General features: G+C 39.4%; 2 protein-coding genes across 3 annotated transcripts in view; one reads left to right on the forward strand and one right to left on the reverse strand.

Annotated features, from left to right (window-relative positions):
* The first annotated feature begins 36 nt into the window (after nt 1-36).
* loxl2b (lysyl oxidase-like 2b) overlaps nt 37-20251 on the forward strand; it is a 45033-nt gene continuing 24818 nt past the window's right edge. The window contains exons 1-3 of the mRNA XM_051664918.1: nt 37-164; nt 4773-5142; nt 5548-5723. Coding sequence (XP_051520878.1) covers nt 4803-5142; nt 5548-5723 — 516 coding nt within the window. The 5' untranslated portion in view covers nt 37-164; nt 4773-4802. The remainder of the gene's footprint in view (nt 165-4772; nt 5143-5547; nt 5724-20251) is intronic.
* LOC127421797 (general transcription factor II-I repeat domain-containing protein 2A-like) lies at nt 8535-10912 on the reverse strand. 2 transcript variants are annotated; one of them, XM_051664931.1, is made up of 2 exons: nt 9308-10912; nt 8535-8673 (listed from the first exon to the last, which is right to left on the reverse strand). In XM_051664931.1, the coding sequence occupies exon 1, from the start codon at nt 10547-10549 to the stop codon at nt 9410-9412; it is 1140 nt and encodes a 379-aa protein (XP_051520891.1). In that variant the 5' UTR covers nt 10550-10912; the 3' UTR covers nt 8535-8673; nt 9308-9409. The 2 variants fall into 2 exon arrangements, with proteins under 2 accessions (XP_051520891.1, XP_051520885.1); XM_051664925.1 differs by lacking the exon at nt 8535-8673 and adding an exon at nt 9018-9156 and having other exon boundaries at nt 9308-10911.

Genomic DNA, 20251 nt, shown 5'->3' on the forward strand with positions numbered 1-20251 from the left:
TGGGCGTGAGGGGGGCAGTTCAACAAGGCGTAACTTTGTTTCGACTTTCCTGAAATTGCAGTAGATATCCAGTGAAAGTTTAGGGGTTGTGCAACAGACGAGAGAAGCAGGAATTCACATTGTACTTACGAGGAGTATTCTTCCACTGTGAAATTGCACCAAAAGTAAGCCAATATCGTATTGTTTTACTTTATAAAATTATTTTGTTTCATTACGTTTTTTCCCCGAAAAAAAATATCTGTTGTATAACTCTAGGCAAAGGGTTACACTGGCTATCCTGGCAAGGCTTTATTTTGTTTTACAGCACTGCACGTTTTCTTGTAAGATACATGAGGACAAACAATGCATCTATATGGATATGCATGGCGTCATTCTTGAGTCAGTGGATGCAAGAACAAGCAGTTTATGGCTGATGGAGATAAATTAGGGGGCGTTCAGAACGAAGGTGTTCTTGCGCTAAAAAAACTAGACGCAACGCAACGAATAGTATAGAGCGTTGGTGTCTCGAGACGCGGTATTAAAAGCTGACGTTCCTTTTTTTTTTTTTTAACCTGACACAGCGTCTAAAAACGCTGCAATCTTGCAAGAGTCGCTGGAGAGAAAAAAAAAAAAAAAACAAGAAAAAAACACACACAGCCAGACGGAAGGGAAAACATTTCTGGGATGAACAGCCCTTATATTCTAAAATGGACGTAGTCACAAAGCGTTCAAAGCGTTCAAAGCTTATTCTTGCTGGCTTTTCGCAAGATATATGTAGACTATCGTTTGTGTAATATTCTCAGATATCACTGAACATTATTCGTTATCGATGTCAGCTTGTTAAGGGAATATTACGGGTTCAATACAAGTTAAGCTTAATGGACAGCATTTTTTGGCATAATATTGATTAACACAAAAAATTTTTATTTCGACTCCTCCCTACTTTTCTTAAAAAAAAAAAAAGGGAAAAGTCTGGGTTCCAGTGAGGCACTTACAATGGAAGTAAATGGGGCCAATCCTTACACATTAAAATACACGCTATTTCAAAAATATAGCCACAAGACGTAAACAATATGTGTTGTTACATGATTTTTGTGTGATAAAATCACTTACTTACCTTTTCTGTGCTAAGTTATAGCCAATTTTACGATGCAATGTCAACAAACTCTAATACCCCAAAACGACTGTGTAAATGACTATTTCAACAACTGTACAACTCAAATAATGCATGCGTTTTAACAGAATAAAGTGTTTTTATAAAATTATATGCTTCACATTTCTGCCTTTAAACCCTCCAAAAATTGGCCCCATTCACTTCCATTGTAAGCACTTCACTGTAACCTCGATTGTTGCTTTTTGTTTTTTGTTTTTTTAAGAAAAGGAGGGATGAGTTGATTTTTTTTTTTTTTTTTTTTTTTTTTTTTTTGTGTAGCAATCAACATTATGCCATAAATGCTGTCAACTGAGCTTAACTTGTATTGAACTCTGAATATTCCTTTAACTTTATTTGTTATTGATAAACATCACAGCCCTGGCAAAAGTGTTCTGTGCCTTTTTTGCTGGTTCAGACAGAAAACACTGGATTCTTGTGTTAAGGAAGAATTGCACAGGTCTGTGGTACTTTGACTTGTGAACCCTTATATCCTGTCAGATGGTAGTCAGGGGACTTGCTGTCTGGAGGTGCAAAATACTAACAATACAAGGCCCATGTCTTTAGGAAAAGGAATGTGACCAGAACCCCATTGAGACATCGAACAATGTCTTGTCCAGATGAACAAAGATGTGCTACACATACATTTTTGAACAGCCCTCCATTTGGACTAAGTGATAGGCTTTACATAGCTTCCTTGTGTAACAAACTGCCACGTTAGGCTGCTGTAGAGTAGGGAATGGAAACGTTAGCTAATTCACTGAGGTTCCACGCGTTCATGTCTGTTTGCCACATGTATTAGGACTCCTGAGGTTTACTGTTATCCCTGTGGCATTAGTTTATTGTTACTCACTTGTCAATGTTGGTGCATTTTAGGGTACATTTACACGACAATGATGTACTAAAAACAGAAATGTTTTTCCTTTGCGTTTTTGAAAAGTTTCATATGGAAGCCCTGAACCGCAAGGTGGAAAAAATAAATTACGGTGAAAAAAAAAAAATTGTGTCTCAGTTACTTCCTGAGCCTAAGTCTTAAATTTTGTTCTCTCTTTAAAAAAAAATTTCTCTTCAAAAAAATTGTTTCTCTCTTCAAATTTTTTTTCTCTCTTCAAAAATGTTTTTTTTTTCTCTCTTAAAATTATAATTTTTTTTCTCTCTTAAAATTTTTTTTTTGGCCACCAGGTGCCACTATCAGTAAACATGTAATCTTATGCTTTTAATGCTTTCTCTGTTGCTATATAGCTGAATAATACATTTATTATTTATTTAAGGGTTTGCAAACCTTAATCAAGACAAAATCAGGTTACATATGTTTGATATGGCATTCGTTGTCATGTAAAAACTGGAGTTATTTTTTTGTTTGAAATTGTTGGTCTTTCTAAACCATCTATGCCGTTTGCTCAGTGTTACATGGTGGAAGCGAAGGAATGTATTGAGGAAAACGGGAAATATGGGGAAATTATTATTATGTCTGTCCTTTTTTTTCCACCTTGCAACCGCAAGGAAGCCCAGGGCTTCCGTAGTTTCGCGTACAGATGACAACGTTGTCAAAACGATCCCCGTTCACACGGATCGCGAAAATGACTAAAAAGGCTGTATTATGCATGCCAGGCCAGTAGTTGGCAATGTCACTTTGTAAAGAAACACTACGCGCCTGCGCACATAAGCATTCTTCCACAGAGCGGTGAATACAAACAATGAAGATGGCGAAAGCATCGAGCAATTTTGTCTGGACGGACGATGAGGTTGCTTTATTACTACAATTACTTTGCTGTGGATTAAACCACTTGATTTGTATAGATTTCATTTTATGCTGCCTTTATATCCTTTTTGGAGCTTGAACGTTTTGGACCCCATTGACTTACATTGTATGCAGGGTTTGAAATGAACTTTTTGGCTCACCAGCCACTGTGGCTAGTAGTGTTCCAAGGTCACCAGCCACTCAACATTTCACTAGCCAAAATCCCCCCAAAAAGTGATGAAGGTAACTGAATACTGTAACTGCATGCCAATAAACTCAAAATCTTGAGCAGCACTAACACAGACCTGTAGTCCGCCACTGTAGTTTTGAATGTCTTGCGCGTTGTTTTGAAGTACTCGCGCGCATGCCTATAGACTGAACTCTCAAGATTATTCAATAAACTCTGCTCATTTTTACCATCACTTCGTCTCCTGCCTTCTTCTGTATTACCCCTGCTGATTCTTGGGCTGGTAGGAGAGTAAGTTAACATAACAAGCTGTTGATGTTGACTGGTTTTGGATATCAGACAGAACTCTGATATATGGATATCTTCTGATGGAGAGAGAGGTCTTGTGTACACTGGATCTAACATGCATTTTCACTGCCTCATGTTTTCATATTCTAAGCATATCATTGAATACTGTACATGGCATCACGTCTCTGTCTATAGGCTATATACATAAGCGGTGGGTGAATGAATTGCAGGGTAAAGGTACATCAAATAAATATAAATAAACATTTAAAATACAAATATATTTTTCCCATCTGAATCCATACATTAATTTCAGGATTTTCAAATTGCAGTTTCTGCCTACTGTACAATGTTCACACTCCATGCAAAACACTCCAAATGGATAAATTGTTGATTATTGTTATTTGTACTGACACCAGTATTCATATTGATAATTACACATCTCAAATTGATGCCTATCAATACATCATTCTTTATATAACATGTAATACGCGTGTGCATGACGTCATCGTTTTCACAAATTTTTGTATGTTTACATGGAGACGATAACGACATCGTTTTCAAAAACTTGCACTTTGAAACCCGTTTTCAAAAGTTTGCGTTTTCAGGCCCCAAAACACCGTTGTCGTGTAAACGAACAGACAAAACGCATAAAAAGTTTTCCGTTTTTAGTTGAAAACGTTGTCGTGTAAAGGGCCCCTAGACTATAACTTGTACATTTTGAGTGTGAAAGTGAGTGAAAGAGACTGAAAAAAACTCAGTCTTTGTTGAAGTGTTTCTTTTATCTTGGATTGGAAATCTTGAGGGAACCCTTTGAAGCAGGTTACATTATTATTTTTTAAACCTTTGACTTGGAAGCTTACATAGCAGTGGTTGTTGGAAGCACAAAAAAGTAGTCTTGAAGTCTTAATTGTTGTTTCTCGCCCTATAAATCCACTTTATATTTTTGAATATACTGTGGGGTTTTGTTTTTCAGATAGGAAACCAGTACCTGAATCTATTCACCCTCAGCGTATCCTCTTGTGTCACTGAAAGAGAATATCTAACATGCTAATCAAATTTAAACAACTGTCAAACATAATTATTCTCAGTTATACTGTAGTTCTGCTAAGAACATTATACTTTAATAGTGATTTCAAACAGAATTATATATTTTTCCTGCTTGGGTCACGGGCAATATACAAGAATATTCTGCCACAGCAGGATGTAAACAAGCCCATTATTGCACTCTTTGATTTTGACTAGCATCATTTGATGTGTGCTCACATGCTCAAAAGACATTGATAAAAGTTTGTTTGATTGATCATTTGATTTAAAAGTTCATATAAATGAGAATGTGCAAAAGTGTGACCTGTTAGCATCAAACATGTCTTTCTGTGCTGCCTTAAAAAAAAATCCATTGCTTCACTTTCCCTTTTGCTTGTTTACAGGCCATAACAACCTTTTGAGCCTCTATCATTATGCTGGCCCTCTGGTGTTTGTCAACTGTACTGTTGTGTGTGTGGGGACTAAGTCACGCACAGCATGAGCACTTGGGTTACCTTCCGGGCTACCAGGACCCTGCGCAAGATCTTTACACAGCTCCAGAGCTTCCTGCAGATACACCCAGGATACAGCTTCGGCTGGCAGGGGAGAAACGCAAGCACAACGAAGGGCGTATTGAGGTCTTTTATGAAGGGGAGTGGGGAACTGTGTGTGATGATGATTTCAACATTCATGCAGCCCAAGTGGTATGCAGAGAATTGGGTTACTTAGAGGCAATCTCTTGGTCTCCATCATCTAAATATGGGAAAGGAGAAGGTGAGTTTGCAGAGTTCAGAACAGCTACGACTTAATGTGAAACTGATGCATTTTTCTCAATTGAATGTGATTTTTGCAATTCACTGTAGAGTAAATTTAGTCAACATTTTTGTTGTTGTACACTCATCCTATGTTAAATGGATAGTTCCCCTAAAATGGAAAATTCTGGCATCATTTACTCAACCTCATGTTGTTTCAAACCCTTATGTTGTTCTTTCTTCACTGGAATACAAAAGTAGATGTTAGGCAGAACGTTAGCCTCAGTCACTATACACTTTTATTGCATCTTTTTCCATACAATAAAAAAATAAAATAAATAGTGACTGAGGCTAACAGTCTGCCTACTTGGAGAATTGGGGACTTCTAGAATATGTATGCAGTTGACTGACTTCCTGTGTCTGTCAGGTCGTATCTGGTTGGACAATGTCCACTGCACGGGAAAGGAGAAGAGCTTGGCCCAGTGTGAATCTAATGGCATTGGCGTGTCTGATTGCAAGCATACTGAAGATGTCGGGGTGGTTTGCAGCGACAAGAGAATCCCAGGATTTAAGTTTGTCAGCACCCTAACCAACAACATTAATGTAAGTACATTCAAAACAGATGTGTTTCTTGTGTTATTGTTTGAAACTAGAGCAGTTTTTTTCTTCTTCATATAGACACTTTTACAATCACTTGATGCATTTTTTCCATTTACTTTCTGACATAGATCTAAGTTACTTGGTTGCCAGGCATATTACAATGGAATTTTTAAATACCTTCGTGATGTCACAGCTAAAATATTTACAGTACCCAGATTTGTGCTACATAGCTTCATCTTAAAGGGATAGTTCACCCAAAAATTATAATTCTCTCATAATTTACTCACACTCATGGTGTCTCAAACTCGTATGACATTTTTTCTTCTGTGGAACACAAACCAAGATAATTTGAATGATGTGTGTTTGTTTTTGTCGTACAATCAGGGTTCGAAAATAACAACCGCCAACCCACCAGATGGGGGTAAAAATCGGCAGATAACTTTGTCACTCTCAAAATTTAGCCACTTTGGTGGTGACGTTTTAAGGGTTTTTCCTGCAATGAAAATTCTGTAAATGTCGTGTGACTCAGAGCCACTGCTTAAGCAAATGTAATTGTATTTATCTTGCGTTCAGCGCTTTATAAGCACTAAATATGTCTCTCATAACTTATCTCACACGCATCTGTGCAACGCACATCAGCGTGCTCCAGAAATAAGATCGCCAGAGCTCTGGAACAGTGCAGAGCGAAACCTGCGAGATTCAGTCGGGCTTCACTCGATATCATGGTGGCCGGCGGAGACCACAAAACTTATGTGACCCATTTGGATTCTACAGAGAACATTCTAGTTTAAAGCTCTATATGGAGGAAGTCAAACCCCTCAAACAGCTAGACATCCCCTACATTATAAACAGCACTAACGAGGTAAAGAGGAGACAGATACACATACGTTTTTAAAATACACATCATCATCGATACTAAAATGTTTTTGTTTTTTTTACTGCAGTAACACTAACTGGTAACTGGTATAGATTCAAATAACATTTATTAGAGACAAACCATTAGACTTTATTTTTGTTACAACTGTGAAAGTTGTAGTTAAAGGTTTCGAAATGAGGCTATTAATTTTTTTATAAAAAAAGTTGTTGATTTTTTACAAAAGAATATCAACATAACCTAACCACAGTAATGTGCAGCCATTCATGGACTTGCCTGTGGTAATGGCCTTAACATTACACATGCCACTGTTAAACAATGGTGAACTTTCATATAGGCAAGTACAATTTAGAATGAAGGGGTTAAAACTTCCATGAAATATGGACAAATTATTGAAAAATGTTCTCCTGTTTTATCATACTCCTATTCTAACTGGCCATGTTTGCCTTCAGATATTCTAAATCTGACTTAAATAATTAGGCTTGTGTCCTGCTAAATTAATATAATTCTCATTCAAATAAAATGTCCAAACAAAGGCATACAGTTACTGTATTCAGTTACCTTCATCACTTTTTGGGGGGATTTTGGCTAGTGAAATGTTGAGTGGCTGGTGACCTTGGAACACTACTAGCCACAGTGGCTGGTGAGCCAAAAAGTTCATTTCAAACCCTGCATACAATGTAAGTCAATGGGGTCCAAAACTTTCAAGCTCCAAAAAGGATATAAAGGCAGCATAAAATGAAATCTATACGAATCAAGTGGTTTAATCCACATATTCTGAAGTGAAACGATTGGTTTGTGTGAGAAACAGACCAAAATATATCATTTAAACCACCTGAGTCAAGTAAATATGGATTGCTTTTATGTTGCCTTTATGTCCTTTTTGGAGCTTGAAAGTTTTGGACCCCACTGATTTACAGTGTTGGACAAAAACACATCAAACTTCCTTCAAATGATCTTTATTTGTGTTCCATAGAAGATAGAAAGTCATTTGAGTTTGAGACTGCACGAAGGTGAATAAATTATGATATAATTATCATTTTTGAGTGAGCTATCCCTTTAATTCCTGTGTCGGGCCAGAATAATAAGTAATACGGTGGCAATTAGAGTAATTATTGCCAGTATCTTCTGTTTCTTTCCATACACATGCTGCTGCTGAGTTAGCAGTGTCATCTACAAAGAATGCATTAAGCATGCAAAGAAGTATTTCATGACAGGAGCTCCTGTAAACAAAGTGTTATTCCAGTCTTTTGATGTAATTCAGACAGACTTTGTCTAGAATATGTGACAAAGAAGATTGTGGAAACATATCCTCTACGTTAAGTCAAATGGAAACCTAAATGGAAGCCCATCTGCTACTGTACAAATGTATTACATTTAATAGCAGTGTGATGGGGTTCACAAAATGGGCAAGGAGGAGGCGGGAACCGGCAGAACAGTCAACATAACTTTAATGACATAGGTCAACTTAAACATAAACACTGTGGCCATGTGTGTGTGTCTCTCTCTGTCTTCTGACTGCCACTGCCTCCTCTTCTTAAAAGCCCCAATCACTCCTCATTGAAACACAAGACAGGTGTTAAGCACAGGTGGCAATCCTTTTCCACTCATCTCCCCCACTTCACGCTCCACAGCACGGCACTCAGCTATGCCCCCGCCTCCACATACCCTCACCACCCGACTCAGGCTGGGGCATCGTCCGGTCTGCCACTGACTCCCCCCTTCCCCCTCACTCCGAGAGAGGAAATCAGCCACAGCTAACTGTGCCCCTGGCCTGTGAAACACCTCGAATTTAAAGGGCTGAAGTGCTATATACCAATGAGTGATCCGCGCATTAGGATCCTTCATGCAGTGGAGCCATTGGAGCGGGGCATGGTCCGAACAGAGGGTGAAGGCTTTCCCAAGCAGGTAGTATCGGAGATTGAGGACCGCCCACTTGATGGCCAGACACTCCTTTTCTATCATGCTATATCTAGTCTCTCTTACCGAGAGTTTTCTGCTAATGTACAGCATGGGGCGCTCCTCACCCTCCACTACCTGTGACAACACAGCCCCCATCCCCCTGTCCGATGCATCCATCTGTAAGACAAAAGGGAGAGAGAAGTCAGGGGAATGTAACAATGGACCACCACAGAGTGTGGCTTTTACTTTGTAAGAAAGCCTGTTGGCACGGCTCTGTCCACTGGACCGGGTCTGGCACTCCCTTTTTAGTGAGATCAGTCAGCGGGCTGTTGACATCCGAAATATTAGGCACAAACCTCCGATAATAGCCAGCCAACCCCAGGAACTGTCTCACCCCCTTTTTGGACTTGGGCCTCAGACAAGTCTCAATGGCCGCCGTCTTATCAATTTGGGGGCGCACCTGTCCGGAATCCCAGATACCGTACTTCCACTCGCTCAATTGCACACTTCTTCGGATTTGCTGTGAGCCCCGCCTGCCTCAGCGACTTCAGGACAGCCCTCAGATGCTGGATGTGCCGCTGCCAATCATTGCTATAGATCAGGGTTGCCCAACCTTTTTTGAACCAAGATCTACTTTTAAATTTGTCAGTGTGCCAAGATCTACCAGTCCAAACAGAAAGCCACAGTCACTACTCATAGCGTATCTACATATTTAATATGCACAAAACAAACAGAAAAGTAGGCCTAATCCAGATATAATAAAACATAGCCTAGTTCTAGTTAGAAAAGTGACAATAAGTTATTTCTCTACCTTAGTGGGACCTCTGGCACTGGGAGGATGCAGCTAGATTCTCATTGTCAGGGCAGTAGGAGCTGATCGCAAGCCTTAAGCAGGCCACAAGGTGGTCATCAGTCATTGTAAATCTGTACTTGACTTGATGATTTTCTTGTGAGAGAAAGCACACTCACACAAATAGGTTGATCCGAAAAGTGCTGTCAAGTTGAAAGCACAGGATGTGTACTTTTGTTCAGGCAGTAAGTTCCAGAACTCTCCATTCATGCCAGGTGTTGCCCTGGATTTGATCTCAATGTCATTTTGCAGTGTGAGAATCTCATTCTCAACAGCAGAGCTATCCAAGTGGAACATTGATATGATTTTGGAGGCAATACAATCCACATCAATACTTGGGCCAAATGGAAAACACAGATAGCTGGCATCAGGCTCGATGGATGAAAAGTCTGTAAAGCGCCTCTCAAATTCGAACAAGATGCTCTGAACTTGCTCCTCATAACGTGCACTGTCAAGCTGCACAAAGTCTTTGCCCTGACTCTGAAGTTCTATCTGCATGTGAGTAAAGTTCCGCAGGTCATTGTGTTGCAACCTACTTGACAGCAGTTGTAGCTTGCTTTTAAATGTGTTCACTGAACTGATCATGTTAATTACATGTTTATCTTTACCCTGCAGCTCTAAATTAAAATCATTCAGCAAGTCAGTGAGATCGGTCAGGAACGCTAAATCCAATAGCCACTGGTAGTCCTCTAGCTGGGCATATTTTGCATGTTTTGAAAGCTTCAGAAAATCTTTGATTTTAGGCAACAACTCTGAGAATTTCGCTAAAAATTTACCTCTACTCAGCCATCTAACAAACGTGTACAGCAACAGGTCTGTGTGTTCTGCACCTGTCTCCTCCAAATGAGCACGTAATAACCTTCTCTGTAGACTCCTGGCCCGAACGGAACACACAATCTTCATTTCAACATCCATCTCTTCTTTCATGTTTAAAATCTTACCACACAATGCCTGCTGGTGGATTATACAGTGGTAATTAAGGAAGTCTTTTTTCACTCTGTTTGCACAATGCAATGAACCCGCTAGTACGGTCCACCATTGCTGGAGCACCATCAGTTGGATAGAGATGAGTTTGAAGAGGGGTAATTGGGTCTTGTTGACAAATTCCATGAAATCTTGGAAAATATCTTCACCTCTAGTGTGTCCTTTCAATGGCAAAATGGTGAGTAGCTCTTCTTTTGCACCCATGTCTCCAAAAACCATTCAGATGAAAACACATAGCTGAGCCACATCCATGACATCAGTCGACTTGTCGAATTGAAGAGAAAAACATTCACACCGTTCAATATCCTTCCTCAACTGCTCCTCGACATCCTCTGCCATTCCCTCGCATCGCCATGTAACAGTGCCACGGGATAATTGCACGTTCTTAATGGCAGCTATGATATCACTTTTATTCTTAAAGTCACCAAATAGTGCATCTGCAGCCTCGGCGAATGCTTCTTTCACAACTTCACCATCCTTGACAGACTTCTTGTGTTTTGTAAGAATGTGACTGACGCAATAAGAAGCAATAGTTGCAGCTTTACCCTTGGTGTTTGTCCTGGTAAAAATGGACTGCTGTGCTGCTAACTGCCCCTTCATTTCCCGGACTTTTCTGGTGCATAGAGCTGATTTAGCCAGGAAATCTGCATCGTAGCTTTTGTGCAAAGTCTTGAAATGCCACTCCAAATTGCCCTTCTTCGGTAAGGCCACGCTTGCATTGCAAATGAGACAGATGGACTTTGAATTTGAATAAACAAAAAAATAATCCTCCTCCCAGTCTGAATGAAAATGATATGTTTTCGTTTTTTTGGCTTTTGCCATAGTTGTGTTTTACTTTGCTGAAGTCGCAGCTCTCTCAACCTCTCCACTGTAACAGCGAGTCCCTACTAATAACGCAACATGCCTAGCTAAAACCACAGCAACAAACCATACCCAGCATGCACAGCTAAAACCCTGGTGGAATTTGGATTAGCATACTAGCATACTACTCTTGCTATTTCTGCCATATATTTATATTAATAGTATGAGTAGTACGTTAGAATGCGATTTCGAATTTAGCTCCTGATTTCGTCGCTGTCATTTTTAATGGTTAATATTTAAAGTATTTGAGGTCTGAGACATGTGGGAACAGTGAAGAGAGAGAGAGGGTAAACCAGAGTGCAGTTTACTCTTGCGATCGACTGGGAAGCAGTCTGCGATCAACTGGTCGATCACGATCGACTGGTTGGGCACCCTTAGATGATTATGTCATTCAGATAGGCAGCGGCATACGCAGTGTGTGGGCGAAGGACCTTGTCCATGAGCTGCTGAAACGTTGCCAGGGCCCCAAACAAACCGAACGGAAGAGTAACAAATTGGTGTAAGCCGAACGGAGTGGAAAAAGCCATTTTTTCTCAGGACATGGGAGTGAAGGGAATCTGCCAATATCCCTTCGTTAAATCCAGTATCGAATAAAAGCTGCACCCAACCGATCGAGCAGTTCATCAATGCGAGGCATTGGGTAACAATGTAATGGGGTTCACAAGATGGGCAAGGAGGAGGCGGGAACTGGCAGAACAGTCAACATAACTTTAATGACATGTCAAATTAAACAAACATAAACACACAGGCACACACACAGCGGCCGTGTGTGTGTCTCTCTCTCTTTCTCTCTCTCCTGACTGCCGCTGTCTTTTCTCCTTAAAAACCCCAATCACTCCTCACTGAAACACAAGACAGGTGTTAAGCACAGGTGGCAATCCTTTTCCACTCATTTCCCCCGCTTCACTCTCCACAGCACAGTGCTCGGCCATGCCCCCGCCTCCACAAGCAGGAAGGGATTATATGAGTCAAGCAGGGGTTTAAAAGGAAAATCTAGACAATGTCAGCTTTTATTTGGTAGTCTCCTGCTGGGAGACCTGGAGAGACAGCCAGAGTCAGCTTTTCCGTCTACTGATAGCCTGCACGGGTTCCATATTATGGCAGTTAAATCATAGGGAGGTTCACCACAATGAACTGGCCACATTCAAGTCATATGGGAATGCTTATAGGCAGCTTACTGTAGACGACCTTGCGTTAAAATGGGAAGAGTGAGGTCATGTTAGTGTAGTTTGGTGCAGAGAGGACATATCCGGAGGGGAATCTAAAGATGAGACTCCAAGAAAAGATGAAGGCGAGCCTTTGGGGGGAAATATGAGCACAACATTTTCACAGAAATAACTACTGTGAAAATGTTGTTGAAATGTTGAAATCTTACCTTTCATTATAAAATCAGGAATAACAATTGTCACAAAGAATTTGTCATTGCAATATTTTTTTTAATCACTTTTTTTAAATTAATTTGAATAATCTTTTCAAATAGTAATACCCAAATCCTGTGAATGTTTTAGTCAGGAATACTGTACTGCTCTCAGCCCATCCAAAACGCACCCTTAGCATTAAAAAAACAAGGCAAATGTTTATGTACCTAAAATATGCAGTGACCACTGTAATCATGGTTGTAGATGACTTGTTACAGCACAAGTTATGGGACTGGCTTGTCAGATCTGTGACCATCATTATTCAGTGAAATTTTCTACAACCTAATTTCAGTGTGAGTGAACAAGATGTTCCTCTCCGTGCTTGGAAAGAAAAATATTAGCCGAGTACGTTACCCTCTGGTTAACCAGCCACATGTTAATTTAGTCATTTGAAAGTGTGTCCAAGCCTTTAACTCTATTTACTCAACTCTTGCATGGAAGAGAATAAACCCAGTTTTTTATCTGATGGGAATCTTACTACATAAGCAACAGGCAATCAAAACCTGTTTAAACTTTTCCATCAGATCCTGGGACATTAGGACACGTGAAAGCAGATGAAAACCAGGACCAAACAGACACATGTTTGGGATCGATGCTGTTCTCATGTGTCGAAAATAGGAAGATTTTCCCGATGATTATTGATATATATTGGGATTTTTTCAGATATACCTTAAATAGGTCTGCTCATTGAACAATAGTCATTGTCTTTTCAAACATATTTCTCAACACAACTTTTGTAAAGTGTGAGCGGCAGGGTAAGTTAAAGTGGGTCGTGCATTGGACACATCTGGCGGATGACATGACACGTTCTAAAATTCGAAAAAAAAAAATTCTATGAAGGTAAATATGCACACACCATGGTCTCGTCATCTCCGGAGGCTGTTAAAAATTCTGCAGTGCCACAGAGCTCAACTTGCATAGTTTCTCATTAAATTTGACCCAAATCATTTTCAAAGGACATAGATTATTTACTCTAGGCATTACTGGATGATATAAGTATCTTTCGTAGAGCCTACACAATGTATTTTCAGTTACAAGTATGTCTTTTTGTGGTTTGATGGCTTGAACGAAAGACCTATGCTACATACAGGGAAATTGCATAATAAACGTTGCCATTTCTAATCATACACTAACCTGCAAACTCATCAATGTTACTTTGTTAATTCTGGGAAAAGTACAAAAACCTTCCATCAGCTCATAATGTGTGATATCTGTTCCTTGTCAATGTCGCCACCGGCTTCAGTAAATTATATGTGGTCCCCTTGTGGTCTCCAAAAGCTATTATGTCAGACTAGATTGAATGGAATGCAACTGGCAGTGAACTGAATTGCCTAACTTCTGATGTTACTATATCAATGCCTCAAAAATGTATCAATAAAATAATGTGCCAATTAATAATTGATATATCGATATTTTATGACATCCCTACTAGTTTCACATCATCACTAGTTTGCTCAACATGGTATATTTGGGTAATGAGTCTGGTACATCTTCACCAACAATCAATGTGCATGGATAGAGCAAAGTACAAATGAAGTGGATAAATACAGCAGCTCTTGTTAAAAGAGGAAGTTTATTTTATTTTTTTTAAACTGATGCATTTCGGCACAGAGGCCTTCATCAGGGTTAACAAATTTACTTGGTAGAACATAGTGCTTGCTACACCAAGGTAATTCCCAGGGAACACACATATAGTACTGGTAAAGTCTATACCCAAAATGCATTATCGCTATAGATAAAGGCCTCTGCCAAATGCATAAATATAAATGTAATGCTATTTTATACAACGTACTAATATATGAAGTGTATATTGGGTTCACACTCAACAGGACTATGAAAAGTATGATTTTAAGATAATGGATTTTATAGGAATCATTTGGTTATGTTATAAATACTTGTATATTAAGCCCATCATTTTAACATCTTGGTTTTATTAAGCACCAGAACTTCAGCTCAGACAGATGCTGTTGATCCGCTCAGAAACACAAATCATTATTGTTTTAGTGACTAATGTGTTCTATGGCCTCATCTCTGGAACTGGTCCTGGAACGTTCAATTATTCTTACTCTACAGGTTCTTTTTCAAGCCTTTCACAGATATTCTGTTCACGGTTCTTCACACAGATTTTACAACTATCAACCTTACTTTCAACACTTCCACGCAGTTCCCTGTATCTTTTTTGCACACGATTCAAAGGTTGAATTGATTACTTTCCCCTCTTGGGTGCCATCTCACCCCTTACATTTGAAAAAATGGTTAAAGGAATATTCTTGGTTATTGGCTTCCATTGTCAGTCCAAAAACATGCAGGTTAAGTGAATTGGAGACTCTAAATTGCCCCTTAGGTGTGAGTGAGAGTCCCCTAGCCACTGGGGGTTGGGTCAGAAAGGGTATCTGGCGTAAAACCTGTGCCAAGTCAGATATGCGGATCACGGATGGTCCGCTGTGGCGACCCCTAACGAGAGCAGCTGAAAGAAGAAGAAGATAGGCTTCCATTGTTAGTTTTATATATATATATATATATATATATATATATGCACACACACACACACACACACACACACAAACTGAGCGATGAGTTGAAATTGTTGTCTATGGTAATCAATAGCATGCCACAGATGATGTCCATGGATATTAGGATGAAAATAACCCAGAATGTTCCTTGAACTACACTGCACATAATTTCATCCTTCTGTTGTCTGCTCAATAAGCAGGACATCACTTACATTGCATATCTTTTTTATCTCTTTTCTGCTCTTCCTTTTCAAGTTACATACTTTTGGTGCATTAAACTTCCTACATTTAACAGGATGTTTACCTCAGTGAAATAGCAACATAATCTCTGTTACCACAAAAGCATTATCATTCATGTTGGAAGTTGTTAGCCTGGTCTTCAGTGCTTTGTTGCATTGCATTCCGTACATCATGCAAGCATTACTGGTGGTTTTTATATTTATTTTGCTTTTGACTCAAATGGAAAACACTTTTTTCACATTCCTGAGGATTCCAAGTTTTCTGGAAAAAACCTTCATTGAAAACCAACACAGATGCTTGTTTTTCCTTTAAAGAGTTAAAAATTAACTGTAGAAATAGGTAAATTAATCATGGGCAACAGATTAGCGGAATGTCCCACGCTGCTTTAATTTAGCTGTTTCAGGAAAGAGATATCAGTTTGTGCTATGCTTCTCAGTCTGTCAAACAAGTCAGGCCTGGGCAATTATCCAACAAGTGTTGTCTGTTAACTGTTGTCTATTTAGACCATTTAAAAAAATGACTCTGTAACAGACTTGCATTTAAATACTTTGGGCTATCTGTTAAAACCAGGGACTAAAAACGATTCAAGGAACGGAAATGAAAACCGAAAGTGAACAAAATTTTCAGAACGTAACCGTAAACCGCAACAAAGTGATTTTCAGTTGTTCTGGAGAGAAAATATTATTTTTAAATGCTGGTAACCAGTTATAACAGGTTAATTTTTTCCCCGATAATTTTTTTCCTGAAACTAAAGGCCAAAGGTTTTGTCACAGTACATTTTTGGAACTACACCACTTCATGCTGCCCAAGAAAATGAACCATGTGCTTTGATCCTGAAGGAAAGTGCTGCATCACACATTTCTTTGCCTAATTGTCCATTGTGGATGTCGCATTCTGCGAATGAAGACCTTTTTAACAACTATGTATAATTACTACATATACATGCACAGCTAATTCAGATACAAGCAAAACCTTATTAGAGGTAAAAAGTACTTTTCTCTGTTGTTTCCTTGTCTCCACATTATTGTTAGATATGATGCGTTAATACAGATTTGATGCTGCCAGGCTTTGACTCAGAAGCAGATCTGTAAATAAAATTATACTTAACTGTTAATTAACTGCTTGTTATGATTTCTATGGCGATAAATCAACCACACATGGGGGGGAAATAGCTTATTTTAGCTTATTTTGGTGAGGCAAGTGGCTTATTTTTGGCTTGTTTTTCCAGACCAGATTGCTTGTTTCTGTTGGGAGATATGGCAACACTGCAATTGGTATTCCCACCCCTTACCACAGAGTATTGTCATTTTAAAAAGAACGTTATTAACCGTTCTTTTATTTTGTTCTAACTGGTAGCCTTTTGGAAAGGAGGCTGCGGAACTTCTAAACCGGAACGAAAAAATACAGTTTTTGCTCAGAACGAACCGAAATGAAAAACATAATCAGTCCCTGGTTAAAACCTTGTTCTTATTTGAGTCGTGGAAGGGGAGTGAGTGTTCCATCATCATGTCTTTGCAAATAGCAAAAGAAAAAACAAAACAACCTCTTAAAGTGTGTGTATATATATATATATATATATATATATATATACATACATACATACATATATACATATACACATATATACACATATAAACATATATGAATATATATACATACATATACATACATACACACACACATACACATATGTAGTGCAAATCTAAATACAAATCGATTATGTACAGTGCAAGGGAATATAATGGCAGAAGAGGTAGGATGTGATGGATAATATAAAAAGACTAAGCTGTGTATTGCACATTAATTATTGCTCAAAGTGGCAGTTTTAACTGTTCATAAGATGGATAGCCTGGGGGGAAATAACTGTTCCTGTGCCTGACGGTTCTGGTGCTCAGAGCTCTGAAGCGTTGGCCAGAAGGCAACAGTTCAAAAAGGTAGTGGGCAGGGTGAGTGGGGTCCAGAGTGATTTTTCCAGCCTTTTTCCTCACTCTGGAAGTGTATAGTTCTTGAAGGGGGGGCAGGGGGCAACCAATAATCCTCTCAGCAGTCCAAACTTTCTTTTGTAGTCTTCTGATGTCTGATTTCGTAGCTGATCCAAACCAGTCAGTTATTGAAGTGCAGAGGACAGACTCAATGACCACTGAGTAGAACTGTATCAGCAGCGCATGTGGCAGGTTGAACTTCCTCAACTGGTGAAGGAAGTACAACCTCTGCTGGGCCTTTTTCACAATGGAGTCAATGTGGGTCTCCCACTTCAGGTCCTGTGAAATGGTAGTGCCCAGGAACCTGAATGACTCCACTGCTGCCACAGTGCTGTTTAGAATGGTGAGGGGGGACAGTGTTGGGGGGTTCCTACTTAAGTCCACAATCATTTCCACCGTTTTCAGCGTGTTCAGCTCAAGGTTGTTTTGACTGCACCAGACAGCCAGCTGTTTAACCTCCCTTCTGTATGCAGACTCATCGTCATCTTGGATGAGGCTGATGACAGTGGTGTCATCTGCAAACTTCAGGAGCTTGACAGAGGGGTCCTTGGTGATGCAGTCATTGGTGTAGAGGGAGAAGATTAGTGGGGAGAGCACACATCCCTGGGGGGCACCAGTGCTGATTGTATAGGTGCTGGAAGTGAGTTTCCCCTGTCTCACAAGCTGCTGCCTGTCTGTCAGAAAGCTGGTAATCCACTGACAGATAGACGTGGGAACAGAGAGTTGGTGTAATTTAGTCCGGAGAATAGCTCGGATGATGGTGTTGAAAGCCGAACTGAAGTCCACAAAAAGGATCCTTGCATATGTCCCTGGTCTGCCCAGATGTTGCAGGATATAATGCAATCCCATGTTGACTGCATCATCCACAGACCTGTTTGCTCGATAAGCAAATTGAAGGGGATCTAGAAAGGGTCCAGTGATGTTCTTCAGGTGGGCCAACAGCAGTCTCTCAAATGACGTCAGGGCGACTGGTCTGTAATCATTAAGTCCTGTGATTTTTGGTTTCTTTGGGACATGAATAATGATTGAGCATTTGAAGCAGCATGAGACTTCACGCTGCTCCAGTGATCTATTGAAGATCTGTGTGAAGATGGGGGCCAGCTGGTTAGCACAGGATCTAAGACATGCAGGTGATACACCATCTGGGCCCTGTGCTTTCCTTATCTTTTGTTTTTGAAATGCGCTGCTCACATCAACTTCACATATCTTAAGTGCAGGTTGAGTAGCAGGAGGGGGGAGGAGGGGGGTTGCAGGAGGTGTTGGTGTTTGTGTGAAGTGAAGGTCAGAGTGGGTGTGAGGTGTGAGATTGGGCCTTTCAAATCTACAGTAGAACACATTCAGGTCGTCAGCCAGTTGTTGGTCCACCACAGGGTTGGGGGTAGGAGTCCTGTAATTCTCCACTTTTGCTTTCACTTTCACAATTCACTTGCTTTGTAAGAGTTGAGATATTATTTTAAAAATCTTTGTTTGTGTTCAGCAGAAGAAAGAAAGTCAAACACATCTGGGATGTCATGAGGGTGCATAAATCATGAGAGAATTTTTGGGTGAACTACCCCTTTAACAATAGGGGTCATAGACCAATAGGTAAAGTTTGCAAATAAGGAGTAAGAATGTACACAAAAGAATAAAACTCTCTAAAGAGTGAGATATCCTCCTTTTTAGTTGTACATGTACAAAAGATATGCTATCTGTCAAATATATCTGAAACTGGACACCATTTTTAATTTCTTCTGTCTGTGGATAGTTCATATAAAAACAGATACTTGCACACTGCTGAATGAGCATTCAGAAAGATGAATGTTACATTTAGTTCTTTCTTCTGGACATTTTAGTTTCATGGTGCTGTATTACAATAGTTGAAGTTACTGCATTTTTATCACTGTTTTTATTTTATTTATTTATGTGTTTATTTGACAGAAAATGTACTCTTTTGGTAGGCTGGATTTATTTATTTTGTTGTAAGAGTTGAGAACATGCTCTCTCATTGCCCTTTTCGTTTTGAAGGAAAAACAGCATGGACTCTGTGACATTTTCCTTTTCAAAATCTGTCTTTTCTGGCCAGCAAATGAATGCCTGTCAGGTTCACCACTTGTGCCTCTGACTCCTTCTGCTGTACGAGCAGTAGGAGGTTCTCTTTTTGTTTTGTTTTGTTTTTTGAAAGAAAAAACTTGTCTCTAGAGACACTTACTTACATCCACAGAAATACAAGCCTTCATAAATCGATATTCCAGCTGCTGTATTTTTCTTTCCTATAGCTGCAAAGTCCCCTTCTCTTCCAGTTTCCTAGAAGCAATCCACATATATGTTTAGGACATTTTTTTCCTTACATCACACTTCAGGTGTTTTTTTCCAACCAGTTTTGAAACATTACATGTGTTGCCTTAAGGAAAAGGCACCCTATTTAGAAAATATTTAATTTAAACCCCATGTAGCTCAGATATGTGCACTGGTAGAGTTACTCACAGATTGAGTAAAAAAGTATACTTCACTAATCATGAAAAAATGAATGTGTCATATGGGTTACACTTATATGACACATGGAAAATCTATTTTTATAATATATCAAACAATGCTGGCATATATTAAACAAAAGTTGGTTCTTGTCCTCTAATCTCAATGTGGATGCTCAAGTGGCATTCACAGTTGCTGATATTTAGTTTAAAAGCACTGGTACGCCTCACTGTTTATCACTCTTATTGTTTGTTTGCAGTATTCCAGACAGACTATCAGTTACTTAAGTAAAAAATGTACAGGTGCATCTCAATAAATTAGAATGTTGTGGAAAAGTTCATTTATTTCAGTAATTCAACTCAAATTATGAAACTCGTGTATTAAATAAATTCAATGCACACAGACTGAAGTAGTTTAAGTCTTTGGTTCTTTTAATTGTGATGATTTTGGCTCATA

This window comes from Myxocyprinus asiaticus, chromosome 3 (genome assembly GCF_019703515.2).
Source record: "Myxocyprinus asiaticus isolate MX2 ecotype Aquarium Trade chromosome 3, UBuf_Myxa_2, whole genome shotgun sequence".
Lineage (NCBI taxonomy): Eukaryota > Metazoa > Chordata > Actinopteri > Cypriniformes > Catostomidae > Myxocyprinus > Myxocyprinus asiaticus.

Bases quoted from the DNA above. Each gene is read 5' to 3' on its own strand.
- LOC127421797 (XM_051664931.1), bottom strand. From the start codon at position 10,549: ATGGTTTTTGGAGACATGGGTGCAAAAGAAGAGCTACTCACCATTTTG.